The sequence below is a fragment of the Orcinus orca genome, chromosome 10, assembly GCF_937001465.1.
Source record: "Orcinus orca chromosome 10, mOrcOrc1.1, whole genome shotgun sequence".
Taxonomy (NCBI): Eukaryota; Metazoa; Chordata; class Mammalia; order Artiodactyla; family Delphinidae; genus Orcinus; species Orcinus orca.
In genome coordinates, this window is record NC_064568.1 from 72,750,862 (window position 1) to 72,776,901 (window position 26,040).

Here is a 26,040-nt window from a genome sequence, read left to right on the forward strand (position 1 = left end):
ATCATGGCTCTGAGCTAGGAGATGCCTGGCCGGGTGGAGAACCCTACAGGTGTTACACTCACTCACTCACCACCTCTGCTGTACCCTCATCTTTCTCCCTCTTCTGCCATTGAAGACACTGAGATTAAGCCCTCCTGCTTCAGGGTTTCAAGCTAGAAAGCGACAGAACTGGGATTTAAATCCAAGCATGTTTCTGAGGAAGGATGACTTCGGGTAGCTCTTGAAGGCTGAACCGCATGAAGGGAGAAAGGGCTCTCCTCTCTGTGCCCCTGCTTGGCCTTTCCTTGTCCCTGGGCACGGCCTCCCCCTGCCCCATTGGTGAATGGCTGGGTGTGATGCATGGGATAGGGAAAGGGTGCCGAGTCTGCTCTCTTGGCCCATCCCTGCCTGCGTCCTGCTCTCTCCTTGCTCGGAAATCCCTCCACGGAGGGGGTCTCGTTTTACCCAAAGACACTGTGTTCTAATTGATGGAAAATTGTTCACTGCTTGTCAGGTTAGTGTTCATTTCCCGATCCTTAATGAATGATTTTCCACCAATCAGCCTGGAGTCCCATGCCCACCACCCCGTGGACAAGGCCTGAGTCTCTGAGGCCCTAAAAGTGAGGTCTGTAAACATCTCCCAGGGCCCAGCCCCTGCCACCAAGAGGGGTAACCAGGCCCCACCCCCAGGCCTGGGTGCCCTCCCCCCCTCCACAGCCCCCAGGGACAGCTCTCCACACTGCATGGTCCTCTACTCAGGGCAATATGGTAAACTGATAAGCCTCCCCTCAAGAGTAGGAGCCCCCCTTAAAAAGGGGGAGAGTCTGGAGAGTGCCTTAGAGGTTCCTGGCACAGTTCATTAAGATACCAACCCTTAATGAAATATTTCTTTGTTAAAATCGTCATTTATCTTGGAGAACAGGGGCCTTTGTGGCAAAGAAAGAGGCTACCCCCGTCCATCCCTCCCCCACCTCCACCCAGCACAGATCCTCGGTCTTTCTGAGTCAGAAAGGTTGGGAAGCAGGGTGGGGAGGGGCAGCTGGGAGATGGGGAGGAGAGAAGATGCCAGAGTGGAGGAACCACAAAAGGAAAGGGGGTCAGCTTGACTGGTCAGGAGGCAAAGGAGGAGAGAGAAGCAGAAGGCCCTGGGTGGCTGGGTGGAGAGACGCTGCTCAGAAGGAAGCCCACTGCCGTGTGACCACAACAGCCAAACGCTGGAAACAACCCAACCGTCCATCACGGGGAGGCTGGGTCAAGAAATGGCAGTGAACTGATGTGACAGAACGCAAGCCTTTTCAGTGAATGACCTAGAGATGCACATAGCAAACCTGATTAATGTCAGCAACATGAAATTTAGTAAATGACACCACCAATAAATCGTGAAAGCAAGGAGCAGGAGGATAGTTGTTATTTAAAATTTCGAGACACCCGAGCCACACTAAATGTTTAAGAGCGTAAAACTTACTTGGGAAGGCTACCTCCCAGCTTCTGGAAACTGGCTACCTCTGGCAAAGGAAGGATGGAGAAAGGGAGGGAGGGATATGGAAGGTTCTTGACTTTATCAGCAACAATTTGTAGGCTTTTTTTTTTGAAAGCATAAAGAAAGGTGCACAGATCGTAAGTGTACGCCAGCTCAATTGTCACAAAGTGAACACACCCACGTGACCAAATCCCCAATTCAAAAACTACAGAACATTCCCAGTCCCCCAGGAACCCCTACTTACTCGCCTGCCTAGAGTAGCCACTCTCCGGAGTTCTAACACCTCGATTTTGTTCGACCGATTTTTGAATTTCAGATAGGTGGAATTTCTCTCTCACGACTGGCTTTTATGCTCAACATTCTGTTTGTGAGACTTCTCTCTGTTGCTGTGTGGCAATGGCCTGTTCATTCTCATTACCAAGCACTAGCCCATGCATGAGAATACCAGCATTTATTCACCCATTCCACTGTTGATGGTTATTTGTGGAATGGCCGCTAAGACCATTCTAGTGTCTGTCTTTTGGTGAACACATTATGCATTTCTGTTAGTATATACTTAGGTGTTGAGACACTACATCATGCTGGAAAAGTTTTATTCCTTAATTAACTAAAAAACAGTTTGGTTTTTTTGACTTTTTTTTTTTTTTTTGGCCACGCCACGTGGCTTGTGGAATCTTAGTTTCCCGACCAGGGATGGAACCAGGCCCATGGCAGTGAAAGCACTGAGTCTTAACCACTGGACCACCAGGGAATTCCCTTAAAAAACGGTTTTGAAGAGGGAAAAGAAGTAAAATTCAAGCAATCGGATGACTGGAAACATAAAATACCTGGGTCTAGATGTGTTGGGACTGTGGGAATAAAAGGACTGACGAATGTTTCTGGACATACACACACACCCCGTGCCAGGCCTGGTACTAAGAACAAGCTCACCCACTAACCCACTGCATCCCCACAACAGGGAGGCAGCTGACCCTGAGAAAGGGCAACTCTTCAGAGCAGGAAGACCTGTGAGTTAGTCCTTGCTGTACCATCTTCTAGCTGTGTGACCTGGGGCAAGTTGCCTCACCTCTCTGAGCTTGAGTACCTCACTGTAAAATGAGAAAAGCCTCTATGCCAGGGGCGATGCAGCCAAATAGCACGTGAATCAAGTACCTGACACACCGCAGGCACTTACTAAGTATCAGCTGCAGATGTATGTATGCTTTGCAGTTTTGTGAAGTCGGTATTCTCACTTTTAGGTGAGGAAACTGGAGCTCACAAAACGGAAAATGAGTGTTTATGGAAAGTATCTGATGAACAGGTCACAGAGCTAGATGCTTTGCCCAGGCTTTTTCATGTCACCCTCCCAACCCCCCAGGAGGCATTCTCCCAATGTCGTGGATGAGGGAAATGGCTCCATCCTGTGACTTGCCTGGCTCACACAGTTGGTAAGTGACAGACACTGAAGTTCAACCCTAGGCTGTCTCACTCCAGTCTCTGTGCTCTTAACCATGGCCTCCATAGTAGGACAGGCCATGGGTCCCGGTTCTTGCCACACCACAGCCTAGACCTTTTGAAGGAACAAGGGCAGAAAGAGGACCTTCCTGCCTGTTCCCAGGCACTCTGGTTCAGGAGCCAAGGGCCACTTTTTTGAACCTTTTCCTAGAGGTCCTGCATCAGAAGGAAGGGCTTTGGACTGGCTGCTTTAATTTTGGGGTGTGTGCTCTGTATCTTTCTTTGGTTTTATGCTCAACATTCTGTTTGTGAGACTTCTCCCCGTTGAGGCTTTGCTTCCTCATTAAAATGCCCTTTGGGTGAGGCCCAGACAGGATCCTTTGCCTCCCTTGGGCCCCCCACTGTGACTCACAGGGTGCTGGGAACTGAACTGGCCTGGAGATGAGGGTAAGCTGAAATGAAAGCCAAAGCATTTCCTAGGGAAATCCCTTTGTGCACGTGAATCCACGTGTGAGGTATGGAGGGCTGCCGCAGGAAGGTGATGGTAAAGGATGCAGTGGGCATGACAGCCAGCCAGAGAAGCCCACTGGAGGTCACCTCATTCCTTCCTTTGTATTGAAAGTCCCTAGTTCTCACCTGACCTGAAGCCTCTGTAGGATGGATGGAAAGGAGACCTGAGGGGCATGGCGTGGTCATAATCCAGCCGGGCTTACACAAGAACCTGCCAACTCCAGGCCATGCCCAGGCCTGTCCATACACCCTGACTCCCACCAGCGCTGACTCTCCATAGAAAATAAATAGAGTCACACCACCAAAGGCTTCCTTTCTCCCAAACTATACTCCTCAGGTCACCCACAAGCAGGCAGTACTGCTTTAAAGGCCTCACAGAAGTAGCTCTGGTTGAAATCCTGCTTCATCACTTACCAGCCGGGTAAGCCTGGACAGTGACTTAACCTTTTTGGAAAATGGAGGTAATAGTACTATCTACTTATAGGGTTACTGTGAAGATGAAATGAGTCCTATGCCTGGCATGTGGTACGACTCAAAGGTTAGCTGTGGTTATTTTATTCTTATTGCTTCTGCTCTGGCTACACTGGAAAGGACCCTGTGGTATCCACATAAATGGTGCTTAGGGTCCTCCTCCCAACAATTTGACACTAGCTATTTGAAATACTCCAGCAGAAGCTGAATATGCCCGTCACACCTGCCCTGTGTAGGGCAATACATAGGATCTAGACCTGGACAGATAGCACTGACATTACAGCTCCTTCTGGCTATTTGTACCCACAGAAAAGGGATAGAATAAGGGATGGAGAACCCGAGGGGGAGCCTCCTCTCTTTTTCTTCCAAGCCCCATTGGAGAGGCTTCTCCTCCAAGAAATCCTCTCTCCCCAGGCCACAGCCCTGGCATACCCTAAGCTCCAATCCCTAAAGCACCCCCAGCCCACATTCCACAGGATCATCCTGTGTCTGCCCGTCTCCACCTGCCTCGGGTGATTTGGGGCAGGAGAGCCTTCTAGAGCCACGGCCTTCCTGCCCTCCCCCCACAGCTGGGTCCTCCCTTGGTCATGGGCACTCCTTGACAACCCCTGAGGTGTCCCTCACCCCTCCCCACTGCAACAGACCGGAGATGTTTTGGGGGTGGAAGGCGGGGGAAGGATTTATTCAGGCTTCCACGGGTCTCTGAGTGGGGCGCCTGCTACCAGCACAGCCCTCCCCCCTTGGATCTGGGGCCTTTCCTCATCCAGACTTCCCCCTCCCGACCCAAATACACACCTTGGCTACCGCCACAATCCCTCCGATTCCTCCCCGCACCCTACCCCGCCCTCAGGCAAAAGACGTTGAGTTTTGTTTACAATCTAATTTGTCCGGATAATTGCTTCTACTTTGCACTCCGCTCTGCCCGCGTGGGTCCAGCTTTGGGCCCTTTCTTCACCGGTTCGCAGAGCACTTTAGGGGAAATTCCCCTTCCGGAGAGGGAGGCGGCGCGCGCCCGGGGTGACCGTTCACAAAGCCCAGAAGGAGCCTTCCCACCTCCCCCACCCCCCGGTTCAAGAGCCCACCCCCAGCCCCACGCAGTGGGGCGCAGAAGGGAGAGGAGGAAGGACACCGGCTCCGGGCTCTGGGCCCCCCGGCCACTCCCTGCATAGGGCGCAGCCCGCCGGGAACCAATGAACCGTGTGGGAGCAGGGCTTGGCCGTACCTCCAGACTCCAGGGAAAAGCTGGAGTTTGCAAAGCGCGCCAAGGGATTCGCAAGGCCAGTGTGAATCCCTGGGGTCTCTCCACCTCCCCCCCCCCCTTTTTACAGGATCGCAGCCCTACGTCTTCTCCCCAGATCCCCATCTTTTCTTCCCCTAAAGTTTGGTCCACGTGGTCTCCTCTCGCTCACGACTTGGCTGCCGGGCAGGGTGAAAGTTGCTGCACCTGCTTTAGGTGAATTATGGTAGCGCTAGAAGTTGGTCTCCCTCCCTCCGCTGCTCGCTCGCTCGCTCCCTCCTCCTTCGCTCTCCGCGCGCTCCCTCCGTCCCCCTCCTCCCCGCCCCCTCCCGCCCCGCCCGCGCGCCGCCCGCTCTCAGCCACTCGCTGCCCGGGATCAGTCGCAGCCCCTCGGAGTCCGGAGCCGGCCGCCCCTGCGGACCGGACTGTGCGGCCGGCGGCCGGGACGTAGCCCCCAGCCCGCGAGGAGGGCGCGGCGCAGGCGGCGGCGGCGCAGCGGGGAGGAGCCCGGGCCGGAACCAGGGCTGGGCCGGGGGCGGGGACGCCGGGGTCCCGGAGCCCCGGCGCCCGAGCGAGCGAACAAGCGTCGCGGGAGGATCGGGAAGGAGGAGCACAGCCGGAGCAAGCCGAGCTGCCCCCAAAGTGCGATGCCCCGGCGAGGGTAGGGCGCGCGGCGGCCGGCCGGCGCGGCGCGGAGGGAGGACGCCCGGGAGCTGCGCGGCGCCGAGCGGCGCGGAGGGGCAGTCCCAGCGGGCGGCGGCGGGCCCGGGCGGCGACCGGAGCGAGCCCCATGCCCCGCGCGGGTTGACGGGCCGGAGCCCGCACGGAGCGGCCGGGCCGGACAGGTAGGTGGCTGGCCGAGCTCGGGGACGCGGGTGGGGGCTGGGCCGGCGACCAGACCAACTCCCTCGCTCGCGCACTCTCTCGCCCGCTCACTGGCTCACTTTGTGTTTGCAAACTGCCCGCGGGAGACGCGCCGGGAGGAGCCGGGCCCAGGCCGGCGCACTTTGTTCCAGCCGGGGCCGGCTGCGGCGCCCTGACCCAGCGCAGCCGCGACACCCACCCCGCCCCGGCTCAGGCCCCCGTGGGCCGGAGCTGCCTGGGGAACAGGTGGGGGCTACGGCGCGGCGCCGGGGGGGCGGGCAGAGGAGGTCGGCAGGGGTTGGGGGGGCTGGAAAGGCTACTAAGGCCCGCCCTCCCCCCAAGAATCTAGGACCGGCCTCCTCCTGGCCTGGCCGCGAGGAATGGGGTGTCTGGGGGCGCGACCACCCTCCCGCCCCGAGTCAGACAAAGAGTACTTCCCAACCCGGACTTTCCTGAGCCGGGGAGGGAAGTGGTGAAGTGGGCTCCCCCAACCCCAGTCTGTCCAGGACTCCCCAAGACGCGCCGGAGGCAGATAGATGGGGGGGGGGTACCGCGGTCCTATCCAACGCGTCGCCTTAGGTGAGGAGGGGACTTGGTTTGCTGGGGTCGCACCTCGGAGGTTCCGGGGCCAGTCAGCGCCTTTCCGCCATACCTGGGTCGGCTGGGAGATAGAGCGGAAAACTTCTTGGGGACTTGAGAGCGTCTGGAAACGGCCCCTTGTGATTTTGTGCGCCGGTGCTGGCGGGTGGGGGGTTGACCCGGCCGATATCTTCATTCACCCCATTTGGGGAGAGCCCCGCCTCACCATGTAGTGGGGAGAGAAGGCGGCAGCAGGGTTCGGAGGCCGCCAGGGACGAGTGCCCCGGGATAACCAAGCAAGACCCCCCTCAGATCCAGGACTGTGGCCTCTCCCCTGGACAGCCTCCTGGCAGACACCTCTCTTTGAGAGGCGGTCATCTCGGCAGCTCTCGAGTCTTGCGCTCCCCATCAACGCCAAACTAACTAACTTGAGCTGAGCCCAGCTACAGCTCGAGGCGCTAGAATGCGGGGCGCCCTGAGCGACCTGGGGTCCCGGCGTCCCCGGCAAAGAACTCTGCGATTTCGCGGGAGGCGGATTCTGAGTCAGAGGCCCTGACGGCTGCGGATTCCTTCTTTCCAACTGGGGCGACCTCGTGAACACATCGGCGTCTCACCCGGACTGTCTAGGTTAGGGGAAGAGGATACGGGAGCGCAGAGACCCTGAGCCCTTAGAACACCCGGCTCGTCCCTTTGCACCGCGGGCCTCTCTTGCCATCCCCCGCCTGACTGATTTCCTCGCTCACTCCGTGCCTGGGGTTTAAGGCGTCTGGAGATCACCGCGTGTCTCGCACCCCAGCGCCGGGTCTCCCTGCTGATTGACCTCGGAGCCTGGAGCAGGGGTTGGAGGTGGGGTACCCGGAGGAGAAAACCCAAGTCTGAAGCTGTCATCCCCGTGGTGGCTGAGAAAGCCCAGGAGCATTTTGGCCAATGCGGGTTTTCACTTGAACTTCAGCATGTTCATCGCGTGTTAAAGCGGACGCCTGGATTGTCCCAGGGCGAACTGTGCTGGGTCTGGGATTGAGGGCCTTGGGAGCGCAGTTTGAGAGGCAGCTAGGGTCGGAGCTGGAGGCTTACCTGGGTGCCCCCTTCTCCCACCCAGAAGGAAGGAGCTGTGGGATCATCTGTACCGCCAGTAGCCATGGGAGGGTCTGACCAGTCCCATTGTGGAGCACAGTGGGTAATGGAGACCTCGACACCAAGAATTTGAACCCAGAAGCTCACTGCTGGGACTGAGCGCTGCTGGCGCTGGGCATTTCAAGCCGATGACCCTCCTGGTGAGCTAGCGGGTGGGTGCAGGGGCCGAAGGCCCAACAAGCGGGCCAGGCCCCAGCTGCCCTAAGGAGAGCCCCCCACCTCAGACAGCCCTGCCCCAGACAACCCCTGCCCAACCGGGCAGAAAACCGCTGCAGGGGATGGGAGATCCACAGGCTTATTTTGTTTTTATTTTTGTTTTAACTTTGTCTTGCCTGGGTTCTGGGGCTCTTTGTCACCTGGCAGGAGGGAGGGAGGGCCCTGAGACTGTGCTGCGGGCACCTGGACAGCTTGCTCACTCTGGCACCCTTAGATCTGAGGCTCTCAGAAGCAGGGCTATGTCTCGTGGGGCTCCCCATTTGGCGTCACTCCCCCCTCTCATCAGTGGGGCAACGTGGCAGGGGAGGAGGTGGCTGTAGAGAGTGTTCCCCGCCACCTCAGGACCGCTGTAAGATGTGAATCTCTCCTGGATCCCCCCCCCACTACCTTAGCCCCATCGCAGTCTTGACACTAAACTGGGGGGAACCATGGGAACCTTCTCTCCTGGCACTAAGTGCTGGGCCCCTGTCCTTCTCCCAGTCCTGGGCAGGTTTTGCAGGAGTTATGGAGTTGGTGAACCCGTGAGCCCTGCGGGGAGAAAGGCCTGATACCAGTGCTGGGGGGTGGGGGGAGGGCAGGTTGGGCCTAACTTGAAAAAGGACCTGTCCCTGTCCCTTTCTGTGTAGGTACACTTCTCACACCTAGACATCCCTACCCCAACCTCCTTCCCTGTGCCTTTAGCCAGAAACTTCCTTTCTGGCTGCTGGTAGGTAGATCCCTTCTTGCCAGGAATGTGCATATCCTGCTGGGCCCCTACTCCAAACACACCTCTTCCTTAGGGGCAGGAAGGGAGGGGGGAATCCTTTAATCCATTAATTCCCCAAAGGTTTGCTGAGCCCCTATTCTGTCTGGGCAGGTCCCAGGCTGGGCACTGGTGTGCCCAAGCAGTGAAGGCTGGGGTCTGTACATTGTCAGGGTAGGAGAGGCAGATAAGATATCACATTAGAGAGAGGAGGGTGGGAGCAGCGTGTCTGTTTCAGAGGAAAGGTATGAGGTGCAAGGGGGGAAGGGCCATCTCCCCAAGAAAGCTTCCCTGATCTTCCACACCTGGAGTAGCTGCACCCTCCTTCCCTACATCCTAATCCTTTGCTGCCCCACTGCCTTGGTGGCTTTCCTTGTCTCTCCAGCTGAAATGCAGACCCCTCCGTGCCCATCCCAAGCAGGCACAATGTCTTTACTTTTCTAATAACCCAAACTGTGCAAAGTAATAATTTCTTCCATCCAAGGAGCTCCGCACAGTTTCCTTTCAAAATCTCCCAGCTTCCCAGACCAAGGCAGGGCAGGCACTGTTTCTGACAGGATTCTGAGGCTCCGACGGCTGAAATGACTTCCTATGACTTGGTTCCAGAACCCTGGAACCCAGGGCAAGGAACTCAGGCCTCCCCAGGGCAGAACATGGGTCACAGGGGAAAAGCCTTTAGAACTTGCCAGTGGTGGTGGGTCTCTGGAGAACTTAGTTAAGCTATTGGAACCTCAGTTTTCTTATGTGTAAGGTAGGTCAATGATAACCGTTTAGAGCCTGGTTGGGAGCAGGACGGAAGAGCAGACGTAAAGTACCTAGCATAGTGCCTGGCGCAGGGTAGTACTGACCAAGGGGTGGCTTTTATTATTAGATTCCCAGCACCGCCAGGCCACATGCTGGACTGAATACTGGAAATTAATCTCCATTTTAGGGGTTTGGAAAATGAAGCCCAGAGAGAAGAAGCAACTTGTCTGAGGTCACACAGTTAGTTAGTGGTAGGGCTGGGACTAACGTGGGGCTCCTAGGACTCCCAGTGTAACCGGTAGGGCTTGAGCCTCTGCTGTGGGGAAGGGAGAAAGGAGGGGATGGGAGGGCCTGCCACTCCCCATCCCTTCTTCAAAAGCTCAGGCCTGCGTCCCCCTCAGCCCTCCGAGAGGGCTGGGTTTCGTCCTCCTGTCTTCCCTTTAAGGGAAGGTCTGGGCTCAGAACTTGACATTTCCCACCTGCACATGACCCTGGAAGGTCCAGTCATCCCCCCTCCCCACAACATCCTAAGGTGCTCATGGAAGCAAAAATGGGAGGGATAGTTCCCTAGAACACAGAGGAGGAAACATGGCCAGCACCACCTTTCTCCAAAAAGGGAGACTTTATGGTTTGGAACCCTGGCTTATGCAGCGTTATGGAAGACAAGCTTGGCAGGCAGTCTCAGATCAATCTGGGACCTACTCCTGGATGGATCATCTTAAAGAAGCAAAAAGAAACTTCCCTTGAGTGTGAAGTTTCCGCCTCTTTCAGCATTGCCTCCCTGGATTCTCCATGGAAATGCACACCTTCACCCACGGCCAGTTCTGCCCTGCCGGGGTTACAGCAGGAACCCTCTACTCCAAACCCTGAGGCTTGCAGACGCAGTGGTCTTGTGAGACGGCGTTTCGTGGGCCCTGTGCAGAGCCTGGACTCGGGGCATGCCTGCCTGAGCTGGAAATGAAGAGCTCCTAGCACAAAAGGTCAAAGCATCTGGTCCCTCAAAGGAGTGAGCCACTCAAGCCTGGGCCGGGCTGATGCCCTTCCTTCCTTTGTGCCTTGTCCCAGGATGACTCCTCCCAGGATCTTTACCTGGCTGTCCCTTGCTCCAGTGCAGCCCGGTGCCTTTCTTCTCCCCAGCCCTGGTCATAGCCATGCAGCCTGTTCCCCAAATCCCAGCAGCTCTGCCCACGTCCCCAGGCCCCATCCTCTGCCCAGCTGAAGCCTCCCAAGCTGGGGGGACCTGAGGGTGCGTGGAGTCGTTGGTGGTGCAGGGCGGGGGGAAAGTCCTCTCTCCTACTTGGAGTTTTCTCATGGCACCTGACCTGGGCTACGGTGCAAATGGGAGGGAGGGGAGGGGAGATGGTTTTTCCTCAGACAGTAACAAAGTGAGGTGTGTAGACCAGTGACCCTCTGCATGTGTTCAAGGTAGGCAGGGTCAGCGGGTGGAAATTACCCAGAATTCCCCCCGGCAACGAGGGAGGGACACATGGTGGTGACAGGAGGGCAGGGTGGATCCGGGCATGGAGACCGGGACTCCTGCTCTCCATTCCACAAACATGGTGGAGCCATCGCTGTGTGCAGTGGCCCGCAGGAGTCTAGGTGAAGAGGTTTAATAAGAGGGGGCTCGCTTACAACTTGGAAAATCAGAAATGGAGCAAGTGCCCCAGGGAGGATCTTTCCCACAGGTTCCGGCGACTGGAGGCAGGCTCCGGTCCTCACACTCCACAGCCGGCACAGGATGCAGGTGCTGGCCCTGAGAGCCTCCAGGAGGGCTGAGCTGTGTGAAGGGAAACCGGCTCGTGGGCTGGTGAAGGGGCTTCTGTTCTTGTTTCTTCAACCGGGCGTGCTGGAGGGCGGGCTCCCTGGGATTCATTTTCCCAGCTCTGGAGCTCAGGCTTCCAGGAGACCCAGGCCGAAAGAACTTGGTCCAAAAGAGGGTAGCATATACTTCCTCCTTTCACTCCTTCAGGGGGTTCTTTGGGCAGATGTGTACCACACTCTGAAAGAAAAGGGCGGGCGCAGCTGAGGAGAATTTGGGGGAGAGATGGGAGCTCAGGATTTGCAGGAGACCGAGGGAGCGGCGGCTACTGTAAGTGCTCGGGCGCAGTGCTCTGGAGGCGTCCACGTCTCTGGGTTGGAGCCGGAGGCACAGAGGCACTTGTGAAGGTCGGATGCTGAGGGTGCACAGTTGGTCCACTTGGGAGAATCCTTCCTTTAGGAAGCCTCCGGGGTTCTCAGGAGAGCCAGGGCTCCCGGTCGTTGCCCCCCAGCTGCGGGCACTCACTCTGGGGTACTAGCCCAGCCAGTGTTACCCTGAGCCTCCGTGAGCACATCTTTGCGAGGTGCGGGGAAGCGCACGGCCCTAAGATGCTGGGGTTTGGGGGTCCAGGGAACTCTGGAAGAGGGGGCGGGTGGCCTCTATCTTTTAGCTACAGGGAAGGTCTCCCACGCTGTGTGCTGACCTCCTTGAGCTTGGGGATGACTTCGCCCATCTGGGTCGCATGGGTCTGGGACTCACTCTTGAGGGGCAACAGTAAGCGCACTGCTACCAGCTTCCTCATTCTCTCTGTGACCTTAGGCATGACAGTCTTCTCTCTGGGCTCTGGTTTTCATAACCGTGCAGTTGGTGAGGGAGCACCCACACTCAACTCTCCCTGCCCCCGCCCTTCCCTGCAGCTGTGGGCTGGTGGCGGGGAGGAGGGAGTTGGGCGTTGGGTGAGAGGAGACTGGCCCGCTTTGTTCCACGCATCTGGAGCTCACTGCCTCCGCGTGTCCTGCCCGAAAGGAGCGCTGTGGAGCGTGGGGCAGACGACCAAGCGGCCCAGGCAAGTCTTCTTCTCCCCAATTAGGCAGCGGAGCCTGATTAGAGGGGGCGCTGCCCGCCGCCTCCCACCCGATCCCCATCTACGAGATTTCCCTTCATCAGAATCTCACATCCTCCAGAAATTAATTTGATGTCTCTTGTTATCAATTAATTGAATCTCGTTGGGAGAGAGAGCTCAGCGAGGCGGGCTGCAGCTTGGTCCGCTTGTACCACCATTCCGCCCTCCCCCTCACACCAGGACAGCCTCACCCCTTCCCCATTTATCTTTTTCTGCTTTGCTTTAAATTTCACTTGTTTTCTAAAATAAAACCACTGCTATGGGCCCTTTAGACCAATTTGGTTTGGATGGATACCCATGGACTGGGCACTGCCTGAGATTCACCCTTTTGAGCTGGGCACTGGGGGGTGGGGGCGGGGGTTTCCTCTCCCCTGGGCACTGGTTGATCCCTCGGTAAATCAGCAAAACCAAACCCTTTGGGAATTTGGCCATGACCCTGACTCTGTGCTGCGGGGGCTGCTGGTGAGAAACTTGGAGAGGAGAACTGGGGGAAGGAGAGCTGTGGACAGAGTCACATACACAGACACACACATATACACACCCTAGTTGGGGGCGGGGGACACTGAAGGACCAGGCTAGGGACCTGTCAGTCATCAAGATTTTGTTCTTGTGAAAGTTCTGTCTTTTTTAGAAGAGGCATTTAAGATCTGTTGCACCCACCAGGGCTAATCCGTTAAATGTAGGGCAGAGAGCATAGGTGTGTACCTCCTAGCTGCCCAGCTGCCACGTCAGGCATTTGTAGGAACAAGCCCTCAGCATTGCCAAGGACACCTGGAAGCCCAGACTCTGCCTTCTGCATGGAAGATGGAGGAAGAAGGTTCTAGAAGACATCCGAAGTCTGGGAAGGGATTATGGCAGGTACAGAGTAGAACTAGGTGGTCACCAGACCCTGACTGAGGAACTGTGCTTTGCCATTTCACATACCTCCTTGTTCTTGTTTGACAGGTGAGGTCCCCAGGCCCAGAGAGGTGATGTAACTTGTCCAGGGTCACACAGCTGACTGGAACCTGCCTGTCTAGAATGCTGACCATAAGGGCTGAGGTCACAGATGGACTGACTTCACCCCTTATGTGTTTTGTTGGCTCACACAAAGTTTATTACGGTGGTAAATTTCACATAAATATCCCCACTTGGCTGCTTTTGAAAAACCCAAACCCTATCAAACACGGAGCCTGCATTTCTGTGGGGTAAAGATAGACAGGGATTGAGTACCCTCCACTTCCCACTTGGCCTGCTTGGGGACCCGCCTAGCCCCTGAGGGCGTTTCAGTTAGCAACTTTTTTTTTTTTTTTAGCCGTGCAGGCTGTGGCCTCTCCCGCTGTGGAGCACAGGCTCTGGACGCACAGGCTCAGCGGCCATGGCTCACGGGCCCAGCCGCTCCGCGGCATGTGGGATCCTCCCAGACCGGGGCACGAACCCGTGTCCCCTGCATCGGCAGGCAGACTCTCAACCACTGCGCCACCAGGGAAGCCCTCAGTTAGCAACTTTTTCATGGAGATTTTGCCCATTCTCAGTATTCTAGGAAGAGCTGGGGGGGGGCAGGTGTCTGAAGGACTTTGCAGGGTCTGTACGAGAGCTCAGAGAAGACCTTTAGGACACCCTGACCCAAATCTAATTCTTGCACAGCTGCTTAAGAACTGATGGTGGTGGGTGATTTCTTTTCCCCTTCCTTCTACCACGGAGGGAATTACAGGGTCTTGTGTTTTGAGGGGTCTGTTCCAAGCTGAAATCAGCCCATCCCTGCCCAGGTGAGCCCCTTTGTGAAAGTCATCACGCTCTTACCTGCCCCCCCCGAAATTTATGTACTTTTTGTTGGAGATGGGGAGACTTTCTTCTGAGAATGGCACCACAGGTGGGGATTAGAGAAGCACTGGGAGCAATCACCTTTCCAGAATTCATCTTGGAACAGGGAGCGGGATGTGGAAGGATGCTGAATCTTGCAATTCGAATATGGGTGTGTTTTTTGGATGCCCCTGAGTTGGTACCCAAGACCCCTGTGAATGCCACCCCTAGATATCATCAGGAGAGACAAAGGAAGGGGCCAGGGCATGTCAGAGGCGGGCTGGGCAGAACAGCCAGGGCCCCAGAGAAGGCCAGACTACTGGTCTGTCCCAGCCCAGCTGGAGCCCCCTGGTGCCAAGGGCACTACCAGAACCAGGCTCCAGATGGCCACTTGGGCCCGGGATGAGTACCCCACCTCTTAACCAGCGGGCCCCCCACGAAAGACGGCACTATTTAATTAGCCGTCTCTGATTAACCAAACTTGGCATTCGGCTCCTTTTGCCCTCATCTTTCCCAGCTCCGAATCAATGGCTTTGATATGCTAATTAGGGAGTAATTTAATTTCAAAAGGCCGCAATTAACAAGGGTGTTGTGGACATGCTGTAGTTAAGCGGAGTAATCTAATTTGCATTAGTAACAAGCAGGGACTAATTAGAAGCTTAATTAGACACTTAGATGGCTCTTATGTTTACTTTCTTAATGAGATGGAGTGGGATCTTTGGTTCTCTTTTTTTCTTTCTTTTTTTTTTCTTTTTGTTAGTTCTTCCTTTTGGTCATGGTACTTGGAAGGCGTGTAGAGGGAGGCCACCTTGCAAGGGCCTGCTGGGAGCATTTTGGGGCCAGAGCCAGTGAAAGTGCGCTGGGGTGTGGTGATGGTGGTGGGGAAAGGTTCAGATTCCAGGGAAATTCCAGAGTGACCGCCCTCTGGGCCTAGCCACGTCTGAGGTGGAATTCTGGGGAAGAGCACTGGTTTGGGAGTCAGAAGAGCTATAGGGTTTCAGTTTGGCTCAACCTCCTAGCAGCCAAGTGACCTTGACACATCACTAAACATCTTTGAAGTATTGTTCCTTCATCTGTCAGAGTGCAGGTTGTGTGTGACAGGGTATGGGAAAGAACTTTCAAGGACTCTGAGTGGAATGGTTGTTATTAAAATATATTCACAAATTGTGTGCCCAGGCTTCACTTCCATAAAACTCAGCTCAGAAGTCACCTCCTACAGGAAGCCTTCCCGGAGCACCCCCACTCCCTCTAGGCACCCATAGCTAGCAACCACGCCACCCCCCAGTATCTACTTAACATTTGTAAAGTTGTGTGTGTTTTATAGGGCAGAGGTTCTCAACCCTGGCTGTACTTGAAGTTTAGAATACTTGGAAGAACTTTTTAAATTATCCATGCCTGGATCCCAGATAATCCAATTAAATTGATCTGGGGTGGAACTTAGGTATTTTTTTTTTAATTTTTGGCCCTACTGCATGGCATGTGGGATCTTAGCTCCCTGTCAGGGGATTGAGCCCACGCCCCCTGCAGTGGAAACTCTGGAGTCTTAACCACTGAACCGCCAGGGAAGTCCCAGTATGGGTATTTTTAAATGCTTGTGTTTGTATGTCTTCCTTTCTCCACCAAACTATAACCCCCCCCCAAAGCAAGGGCTGTGTTTTATCCCCCTCTGTGTGTCCAAATGCCAGTACCCACTGTGCCCAGTGTCAGTTGCAGGCAGAGGCCCATCACCCAGCTATGTGCCCAGATTTGACAGGGTCGGTAGTGTTGGGTTCTCAATACCATAAGCAGAACCTGAGAATCCTCTGAAGAAGGAGCTGAGGAGAATGGAGGAAGATAGCTTAAAAAAAAAACCTTGTGAGTCCTCTGGGACAGGGGTGCATTGCTGAAGGTAGGGCAAAGTCAGCACACATTTTATGGGCATCAGTTAAGGAATAGATGTATCAAGAGCCTTAAATATATGCAATTCCACCTAAACCTGTATCCTAAGCAACTAGAAATGGAGAATATTCTGTTCACATGAGGGTGTTTATTACAGTGTCATAGTGAAAACATAGGCAGCAGCCTGGATGTCCAGCTTTAGGGGATTTGCTAAATAAATTCTGGAACACACAGCCCATTCAAACGACTCTGTGACCACTGAAAACTGTTAATTAAAATATTTGATGTCATGTGGAAATGGTTATGACCATAAGTGGTGAGTGGGAAAACAGAAAAATTCAAACCATGTACAGATTATGAGCCCAAGCTCACGTTTTACATGTTTATATGCCCAAAGAGGGCGAAAATGGATGAGACTGGAAGGGGTGGATCCCAAAAGGATCTTATAAGGTACTTATAAGTCTCCTTACTTTTTCTTCATACTTTTCTACCAGGACGTCTTACTTTTATGATTAGAAAATAAAGTTATTGAAATTTGGGGGAGAGGACTTCCCTGGTGGCACGGTGGCTAAGAATCCGCCTGCCAACGCAGGGGACACGGGTTCGATCCCTGGTCCAGGAAGATCCCACATGCCACAGAGCAACTAAGCCTGTGTGCTACAACTACTGAACCTGTGCTCTAGAGCCCACAAGCCACAACTACTGAAGCCCACGCACCTAGAGCCCTTGCTCCGCAGCAAGAGAAGCCACCGCCATGAGAAGCCCGCACACTGCAACGAAGACCCAACGCAGCCATAAATAAACAAACAAACAAACAAACAAACTTGGGGGCGAACCTGGAACAGACAGCCCAGGATGGTGGGTCCCCTTCCACATCAGAGGTTGCTGCAGCCTTTTAGAGATGTGTCCTCACCCTGCCACGTGCACTAGCTCCTTGGGCTTGGAAGTTTTGTGCCAAGAAGAGGCCTTGAATGGTCCCTGAAGTTGGACCAGATAGCTCCTAGTGTGTCATTTAGGGAGACTCTCAGGCTGAAGTGGGAGTCTTAGGGAGAAAACCGAGGGTGCCAGCCTCTGACCCACACAAGGGGGTCCCCGAGTACAGGGAGGGCATGGGCCTGGAGAGGGTTTGAGCTTGTTCTGGAACTCTGACAGCCCCATCTGCTTGAGGAGAGACACTGCCGGGCTGATCAGAGAACCAAGTGGTCATGTGACTCACATCACCCTGCTCTGGTGTGGGGACCCATTTTGGAGCTACAGAGACATTCTAACCCTTGGATTCTGTCTCACTTTCCTCAAATGCCAAACCATAAGGCTAGGATGAGGGGATGGGATCTGGACTTGCTGGGTCCCCATAACTGTAGTTAATACCCTTCTCTGAACACCTTCTCTGGCAGTGTATTTTATTTGATACCACAGCAACCCTGAAAGGAAGGGTTATTGGCATTAGCTTCGTATGGTAAACAAGGAAACCAAGGCTCAGAATGGTGACCTCACTGCTCATGTTCTAATTACAGAGGTAATAAGAGATCAGAGCAGGGTCAGCAGGTAGGATGCCAAATGAGGGGCTGATAAGAAAGGCTGAGGCCCAAAGTGGCTCCTGCCTGAGCCCTCCCTCACCTGGTGGCCTGAAGCCAGTGGGCCTTTGGGGCCTGAGCTGAATGGGGAAGGGGATCCCTGGGTCTTGGGATGACAGATTGGGAAGTATCCCAAGTTACTTGAAATGCCAGTGCTCATTGCTCTGAAAAGCCCTCTGCTTTACGTCCCTTGACACAAGTAAGAGCTGATAGCAGGACAGCTAGAAAGAAAGGAAAAGAAAGAGAAAGAAGGAAATAAAGAGCATCCTCATGCTCTGTTCTGTGTGGTACCCACTTAGGTGTCTTTTTATATAATCTAGAAATGTGTCCATTTCAAAGACGTTTTGCTCCGAAGAAAGTCTGAAGCCAGTGACTTCTCTTGTAAAATAAGGGCGTTTGCATATGCTGGTCCCCTGCATTCAGTGTACACTTTACCTGACCCATACCTGCTCATTCTTTTCTAAGTATAGATGCCATTTTAAAAGGAAGCCTTCCCTGTCCCCGTGTAAATTAGATACCCCTGTTTATTCCCTGCACTCATATTTGATAGAATTTATTTTATTTGAGCTTATCTGTTTGTGTCCTTATTTATCATCTGCCTCACCTCCTGGGAACATTAGCTCCAGGAGAGCAGAGCCTGTGCCCTGTTCTCTTCAGGTCTGCACACACACAGCCTGGCACATGGGTAAGTGCTTAAATATTCGTTGAACCAATGAATGGATGAAGGGTCATTGCTGGTGAAATATTTTCCTGGCCAGCGTCAGAGGAGAGAGAAGAATGACTTTGTTCATGACCATAACTCCACTAGTGGCTAAACTTTCGAAAAGGCAAATGCCAGGTTTACCCAGGAAAAAAAGGGAGGGGGAATAGGACCTCCATTATTACCAGTTGCCCTCAAAGCAGCCAGGACACCTGTACTGGCTTGTTTGTGTTTTGTAAGCCTGTAGGGGTCCAGGACCGAATTTCAGTTTCCTGCAGATAGGTCTTCAGTGCTTAGCTTAATGGGGCACTAAATCCATGTTGAATGAATTAATGGTCTTGGAGGTAGATCATCTCGTTTTGGCCACCAGGAAGCTCATAACCGAAAACCAGTGCTCATCGTTGAAGCCCTGTTGTATTGGACAGACAGCATCAGCATCACCTGGGAACTTTTTAGAAATGAATTCTCAGGCTCATTCCAGAGACCTAAAATCAGAAGCTCCAGGCCTGGGGCCCAGGAATCTGTATTTTAACAAGCCCTCCAAGGTGATTCTGATGCACTCAAGTGTGAGATCCTCTGGCTTAAGATCTTGGCCTATTTATTCTCCCTTCCTACTACCCCATGATACTCTATTTTAAGTAGCTTTATCTTTTATTGCAGTCTGCTTCCCAGTCTTTCTTGGAAGTTGATAGGGGTGTGCATTATAAATTGGTAGTTACATCTAGTCTAGTTTCCCCCATCATACGGAGAAGAAAAGGGGAGAACTAACTTGGCCCAAGTCACACAGCAAGTTGGTGATAGAGCTGGGGCTAGAAGCCAGTTTCCCAACTTCTAGTCTCAGGCTTTCAGCTGTCTCTCCAACTAGGTTCTAGGTTTCCAAAAGGGCTGTGTCTGCTATTTCAACTCAAATCACCACCATTGCTCTGGGTACAGGTGACCTGTGGTCACGCCCCCACCCGCCGTGCTCCCCTAAGAGCTGGGGGTGCGCCCCATCTCAGGCTGAGCGCATGCACGTGTGCGCCCTGCGGGACGCGCGCCGGGAGAGAGAGCGCGCTGGGGACTGCCCCGCCCCTTCCCTCCTTCCCTTCCTCCCTCCCTCGCGGGTAAACTCCGGGCATCCATCAGTCTGTTAATTGCACTAATTAGAGATCGCGGAGGTGTTAATTGGAAAACCCTGGTATTGTGCCTGTTTGGGGAAGAAAACGTCAATAAAAATTAATTGATGAGTTGGCAGGGCGGGCGGCGCGGGTTCGCAACGAGGCGTAGGGTGTCGTGGCAAATGTTACGGCTCAGATTAAGCGATTGTTAATTAAAAAGCTACGGTAATTAATACTCCGTACACCATATGGGCCCGCGGAAAAGGCACAAAAAGTTTCTACGCGTGTGGGGCTCCCCCGTCCTTTTCCCCTCCCCCGAAAGCACCCTAGCCCTTGGGTCCTCCCTTTGGCCCCAAGGTAGGTGGAACTCGTCACTTCCGGCCAGGGAGGGGACAGAGGCGGACCCGGGCGCGTTCTGAGGCGGCCCTCGTTGCGAGCCCGCGTTCTTCGAAGGGCCAGGAGCCTCGGGAAATGGGACCCCCACACACACCCTCCCCCCCGGCGGCCCGCAGACTCCCCCGGAGCGGAAGAGGCGGCTGTGGCTTTGACCCTGCTTGCTTGCTTGCTTGCTTCCTTTCTTCCTCCCTCCCTCCCTTCCTCCCTCCCTTCCTTCCTTCCTTCCTTTCGACGGCGTCGTCTGCGGGAGCGTCGGGGTACTGGCCAAAGGCTCCGAGGTGCCCTGGCTCCCCAAGGGAACCCTGAGAGACGGAAGACCAGGACCTACCCAAGGACAGGACCAAGCGCCCCAGACAAAAAATCCTAGAGCACAGGAAATGACTCTGCCTCTGCTCCCAGGGCAGCGTAGGAGAGGGTGCAGGGAAGGCTGGGGTGGGCCTCAATTTTAGCAAATCCTAGAAAGGCCTTCTAATTTCCTCTCCTTACTTGTTGGTATGAGCCCAGTGACTTGCCCAAGGTCACACAGCTGGCCCTTGAAACCTGATGGTCTCATTCCCAGAGCGCCTCTCCACTTCTGCAGGTAGTCAGCAGCTCTTTGCTGAGGAAATGGGTGCCTGGGGCGGGAGCGCGGATTGGCAGGATAGGAGTGTGTGGAGAGAGGCGGAAGGGTGGGAGTGAATGGAGGAGGGGGCTCTTGGAGGGTCCCCCTCGGTACCAGAGCAGGCAGCCCCGGTCCCCATTGGGAAATTTGAGGCATACATTTCCCTTTGGGAAAGGGACAGCTGTGATTCAAGTGGAACCTCGGTGGCTCTCACCAGCCGCTAGAACACGGTGGCTTCTTGAGTACATACTGACTAGGGATTTTTCCTCCTCGAGCTTCCAAGTCAGAAGAGACCTTCAAGACCACCTCTCCATGTAGGGATGGGGAAATGGAGGCCCAGAGAAGGAGGAGGACAGAGAAGTCGCAGCTGGTTGTGACTGAGCTCAGGCCCCCTGACACCCAGTCCCCTGCCTTCTCTAGCCAGAGTCCAGGCTCCCACGGACTATGCCTTTCCCCCCTCCAGCCCGCACCCTTGTGGTGGGTGCAGGGCATGGATATCAAGGCCTGCCTCCAGTACCCCACTCCACCCCCCCCATCCCTACGTGGCCGGGCGCCAGGCACGCAGAGCCTGCTCACCCACAGTGCAGGGAGCACCGCGGTGCTGTTGCAACACCTGCAGAGAGACAGGCAAGGAGGCTTGAGGCTGCCGCTGTGCTCCTCCTCAGGAGGACAGGTGTCTCAGGACAGAGGTGAGGAGAGTCCTGGGAGCACCCACCTGCAGGTTTGGATTGGTATTGGTGGACAGGCAGGCGCGAGCCTGGAAGGAGGTGAAGGCCCCGGGAGGGGGCAGAGCAGCGCGCCACGTGGGAATTAATGCCGTTCGTACAGCCTGCGGAAATGACTTTTCAAATGCATATAATCTCAAGCATGCAGATGAGAGGCTGGCTTCACCCTGTTTAATATGAATGATCCGGCCCTTGAATAGCTGTTATTACAGCCACATTGCAGCAATTACGTTGTTCACTGGGTGTCGCTCTGTCGCCCCCCCCAATAAAAAGAAAAGAGAAGGGCACCTCTGTTTGCGTCCTCCTTCCTTTTTTCTCCCTTTTCCAAACTTGCTGTCTGAGCAACTTTATGGTGTGTGTGAATGTTGGAAGGGGGCACTCTCCCTTACCCCAAGAAGAAACTGCTGGATTCTCTCTCCTTTCTCCTGTGCACACACACCCCTGAGGCGCTGGTCTTTGTCCCCTGGGGCCCAGGAGTTTTCAGATCTCAGGGAAGTAGACTTGGAATCGGGGCAGGCAGCTGCTCTCCACCCCCAGCAGGGCCAGGGTCAGGCAGAGGGAGAGCAGAGCGGCCCCTGCTATCTCCCCATCCCCCTCGTGTAGCTGGGGCCCAGGCCTGAGTGAGGGAAGGTGCTCTGTGGGCTGCCGGGAGGGGTCCGGGTGGGCGGTTGTGGGGAGGGGCTGGAGCCCTGTGCTCTGGCGGATGGAGGACGGTGCCCACCCCATCCGTCATTTGGTACCTACTGGCCCTGGGGCTGACACGACCATTAAGGCCAGAGACCAAGTGCTCAGTCTCTTCTGAACCGTTGCCCCCAACCGTGCCCTTGCCCCTAGCCCAGCTCCTCGCAGAACCCAGGATTGGGAACAGCAGCTGGCGGGTGGGGGAGCAACAAGGCCTTGGGAACACAGAGAAATGCACAAACTCCAGCAGCACAGGGTCACCCAGGAGGCCACACAGGTCCACTGGGACAGACACCTAGAGTCACAAGAGCAGGGCGATATGGCATACCCGTGAACTAGTGGCCTCCCCACGGGCCTTTCACAGCGCTCTGTCCCCCCAACCCCCCACGCACACCTAGATACTCTCGCTATCTTCCCCACTCTGCTGATAGCAGGGACAAAAACAGCAAGTGACCCAACAGAGTGAGGAGAAAGAGTTCTTCCAGAGTGAAGGAGAATTGGGGAGCTGCCACCTCGGAGAAGGAACTCGGGAAATAATCCTTCCAGCAGTTTCTCTATTAAGGCCCTCCTGCACCTATATATTGGGTCAGGGACACCGTGTGGTTGTGGGGTCTGCCAAGGCCGAAAGGTAACCAAGAAGGGAGGAAAGAACGCTGGCTGGCTTCCAGCCCGATCGCTGTGTGATCTGGGCCAAGTCTTTGACCTCTCTGAGCCCAGGGTGTTCACCCTTACAAATAGGGCAGGTGAAGAAGGGGCACATCATTATTGGCGCTTACTCTGCCAGGTGGTTTGCATGTGCTATTTTATTTACTCCTCACAGGATCTGAGAGGCTTGGAGTAATTACTTATACAAACAAAGAAACTGAGGTTTAGGGAGTTTAAGACTTCTGTCAAAGCTCCGTGGGGAATACCAACTGTGTCCTGTTTGGCTGAAGCTTTTGTTCCTCTCAGGGGGCTGTGAATCTGACGATAGCTGGAGACCCCAGACTTTGAGAACAGCTCTGCATACTGAAGTCCCCCATCTGCTTCGTAGTCTGTGTACGAGCCCCTGAGATCGTACAGCCTCCGTGAGTTGCAGAAGGAAACCCAGGCCTCCTCCTCGCTAACCATAACCATCCCAGTCATACCCTCTCTCTTTCTGAGCATGTTTCAGCCACTCTTGAGAGGCAGTTGGGGGAGATGGGGGAAGATACAGGATTCAGGCCTTGACTCTGCCTTGGGTAAATCCTCTGACTGTCTGGACCCTCAGTTTCCCATCTGTAAAATCAAGATGATAATAACTATCTCCTGGGACTTCCCTGGTGGCGCAGTGGCTAAGAATCCACCTGCCAATGCAGGGGACACAGGTTTGAGCCCTGGTCCAGGAAGATTCCACACGCTGTGGAGCAACTAAGCCCGTGCACCACAACTACTGAGCCCACGTGCCACAACTACTGAAGCCCGCACACCTAGAGCCCGTGCTCCGCAGCAAGAGAAGCCACTGCAATGAGAAGCCTGCGCACCGCAACAAAGAGTAGCCCCAACTCTCCGCAACTAGAGAAAGCCCTTGTGCAGTAACGAAGACCCAACGCAGCCCAAAATAAATAAATACATTTTTTAAAACCCCCAAAAAACTATTCTCCCACAATTCTTGTGAGAAGGGATCTTGCTGCCTGTAGAGATAGTAAATATTGAGTGTCTGCTTTGGGCCAGGTGCTGGTCTGAAGGCCTTAGAATGGAAGGTCAGAGAAGTCGGACCACCAGCTGCCTTCGCTGCACAGCTCCAGGCCCAGCAGAGGGTCTGGCACCCAATAGTTGCTGGGAAAATGGCAGCGGCTTTTGCTGTGTGTGTTGGGGGGGGGGCGTGCGGGAAGGAGGCCCTGCTCTTGGGGAACTCCCCATCTAGCGGGGGAACTCCCCATCTAGGGGGGAACAAACACAAAGGCCATCACAGGTGCATGTGGGTGGGGGCGGGTCGGGGAGGGGGGCAATATGGTGGTTCTGGGGACTAGCTCACCTGCTTTCAAGTCCTTGCAGGACCCCCCCCCCCCCCCCCGTTCTGCCCTACACACTAGCCTGGAGGGAGAGGCCTGAACCGGTTTGGGTGTGGGGGGGGTTGGGGGGTAGCGCCTCCTCGAGGAAATGTGGGGGAGGGGGGCAACGGGGCGGCCTCCAATTCAGTCTGGAGCTGCCCTTGCCTGGGGCGGAGGGTGACCTTAGGAGGGAGAGTCTGCACCGCAACAGGGGTCCCAGGATCAGCCTCCAGGAAGCTGAGAGGGAGAAGCCGCCCCAGGACTTGGTGGGGGTTGTGTCGTTTGGGGATGGGGTGTTGAGGGGCACCGCCTGCTTCCCCGGGTGGAACCCGCCCTGCCTGTCCAGCCTCAGCCCCTCCCCCGTGTCTCTCCTCCCCCTCCAGGTCCCGCTAGAGCGACATGATGGTGGAATCCGCCTCGGAGACAATCAGGTCGGCTCCGTCTGGTCAGAACGGCGTGGGCAGCCTCTCCGGGCAGGCGGATGGCGGCGGCGGCGGCGGCGGCGGCGGCGGCAGTGGTGGCGGGGCCCCCGCCGGAGGCAGCGCAGGCAGGGATGCGGCCGCGGGCCCAGACAGCAACGGCGAGATGAGCCCTGCGGAGCTGCTCCACTTCCAGCAGCAACAGGTAGGCGCTGGTGCCTCTCCCCAGCAACCCAGGAGAGGGGAGAGGGGCGCCAGGCCTCTTCCGACTACACCCTGGCCACCTGGGGGCCACCGCTCCCTGCCATGCAGCCTCACTTTAACATTCTTGAGAAGGTCCAGCCTGCAGGGACCCCCTGTGTGCGCTCCCATTCGAGTGGTCAGTAAGGCAGGGGGAGAGCAGCCCTCCCAGAAAGAGAAGTGGGGCTGGGCGCCCTGAGATCATGGACCTTAGAACAGCCTCAGAAATGCCCACAAGGGCAGACAGACGCCTGGGCAGCAGGCTTGAGGGTGTGCGTCTTGCGTGGGTGGGCGCCTGGGCTCTCCTCCCGCACCCCTGCTAAGTTAACAAACAGGGTTGGGGTAGGGAGACCCTGCTCTAGGTGTGTGCTCTTTGGGGGAGGGGGGCTGTGCACAGTGGTATCTTCATTTTATTTGTATTATGAAATGTTCGCCACCTCCACCTCTGCCTGGGCCCCTGATGCAGGCTAGCTGTGAGATTAAACTTCCAGGCACCAAGGGTCAAGGCAGCTGGGAAAAGGTCCAGAGCAGTAGGCAGAGGCAGGCCTCCATTTTCAGTGCTCAGACTGGAAGCCCTGTCTGCGTCCCCCGCCCTCTTCCCCTTCATCATTCCCACCCTAAACTGCAGAGTTCAGGAGTCCAAGACCAGCCTCTCTGAGGATCCAGAGGCCTTAGCGGGTGGGGAAGCCTAGCTGGCTTATGACAGAGCAGGGGCCCCAGGTCCTGGCCCCACCCCGGGGAAAAAGGGAGAATCGTGCTTGACAAGTTCAGGAGAACCGGCCCAGCCAGCCCTGGCCTTGGGATGCTCCTCTTATTTGACTTTGCTCCTCGAATCACTGCTGGTGGCATTGCCCCTTGGGGGCTCTGCTGGGAATGTGGAAAATTCGGGTACTGCATGTTCCTCCCTGCCCGTACCCCACCCCCGCCTCGTGCACACAGGTGTGTGTACCCACATCGCCCTCATGCTCTCTCCCAGGTTTGCCCTGGGGCTCCTTCCCCGACTCCATAGCCCCTAAGGGGCCCTTTACCACCACACTTCTTGAAGCTAGAGGTCAGACTGGAAGCAGCACCGTCAGAAGCCCGGCCCCGCGCTCTGCGCTGGGCTGGTCAGCCAGCACTGATGCAGGAACTGAACAAACCCAGGTTAAGCCCCAGCCTGCCCCTTCCCAGCTGTCAACCTTGGCCAGTCCTGGGCTTCCCTTACCTCTCGGCACCTAAAGTACGGGGGTTGTTAGGATCAGATGCAGTTTGGGTGTAAGATCCCTGGTCAGTACGGATGCGAACAGAATTGAGGACTTTAAAAAATTCCTTCCTCTTGCAAACAGTGGAAACTTGAGCAGTAAGGGCCTGTCTCCTTTCTCCAGGGAGATGGTCTTTGGGAGTTTGCTGGTATCTCCCAAGCCCTCCTAAACAGGTTCTCTGGGGAAGAGACCCACAGAATCTGTACCACCTGCGGGAGACAGAAGGTCAAAGGGCAGAACCCTGCCCTTCATCAAAATAATAACAGAACACAGCCCACCAGAAATCTCTAAGGCCACCCATTTTGTATGGGTGAAAACTCTTCCCCTCCTGCACCTCTATGCAGAGAGAGCTGTGAAAAATTTTGAATGTCGGGGGAGGGCTGGGAGGAATACTGAAACTGGAAAGTTTCTTGAAAAAAATT

General features: G+C 55.3%; 1 protein-coding gene across 2 annotated transcripts in view; it reads left to right on the plus strand.

Moving 5' to 3' along the window:
* The first annotated feature begins 5,441 nt into the window (after nt 1-5,441).
* Nucleotides 5,442-26,040, plus strand: part of FOXP4 (forkhead box P4) — a 51,023-nt gene continuing 30,424 nt past the window's right edge. Inside the window, exons 1-2 of one of the 2 annotated variants that reach the window (XM_033424052.2) lie at nt 5,442-5,956; nt 24,102-24,342. In XM_033424052.2, the coding sequence (XP_033279943.2) occupies nt 24,118-24,342 (225 nt within the window). In that variant the 5' untranslated portion in view covers nt 5,442-5,956; nt 24,102-24,117. The remainder of the gene's footprint in view (nt 5,957-24,101; nt 24,343-26,040) is intronic. The other variant, XM_033424053.2, reaches the window with a different exon arrangement.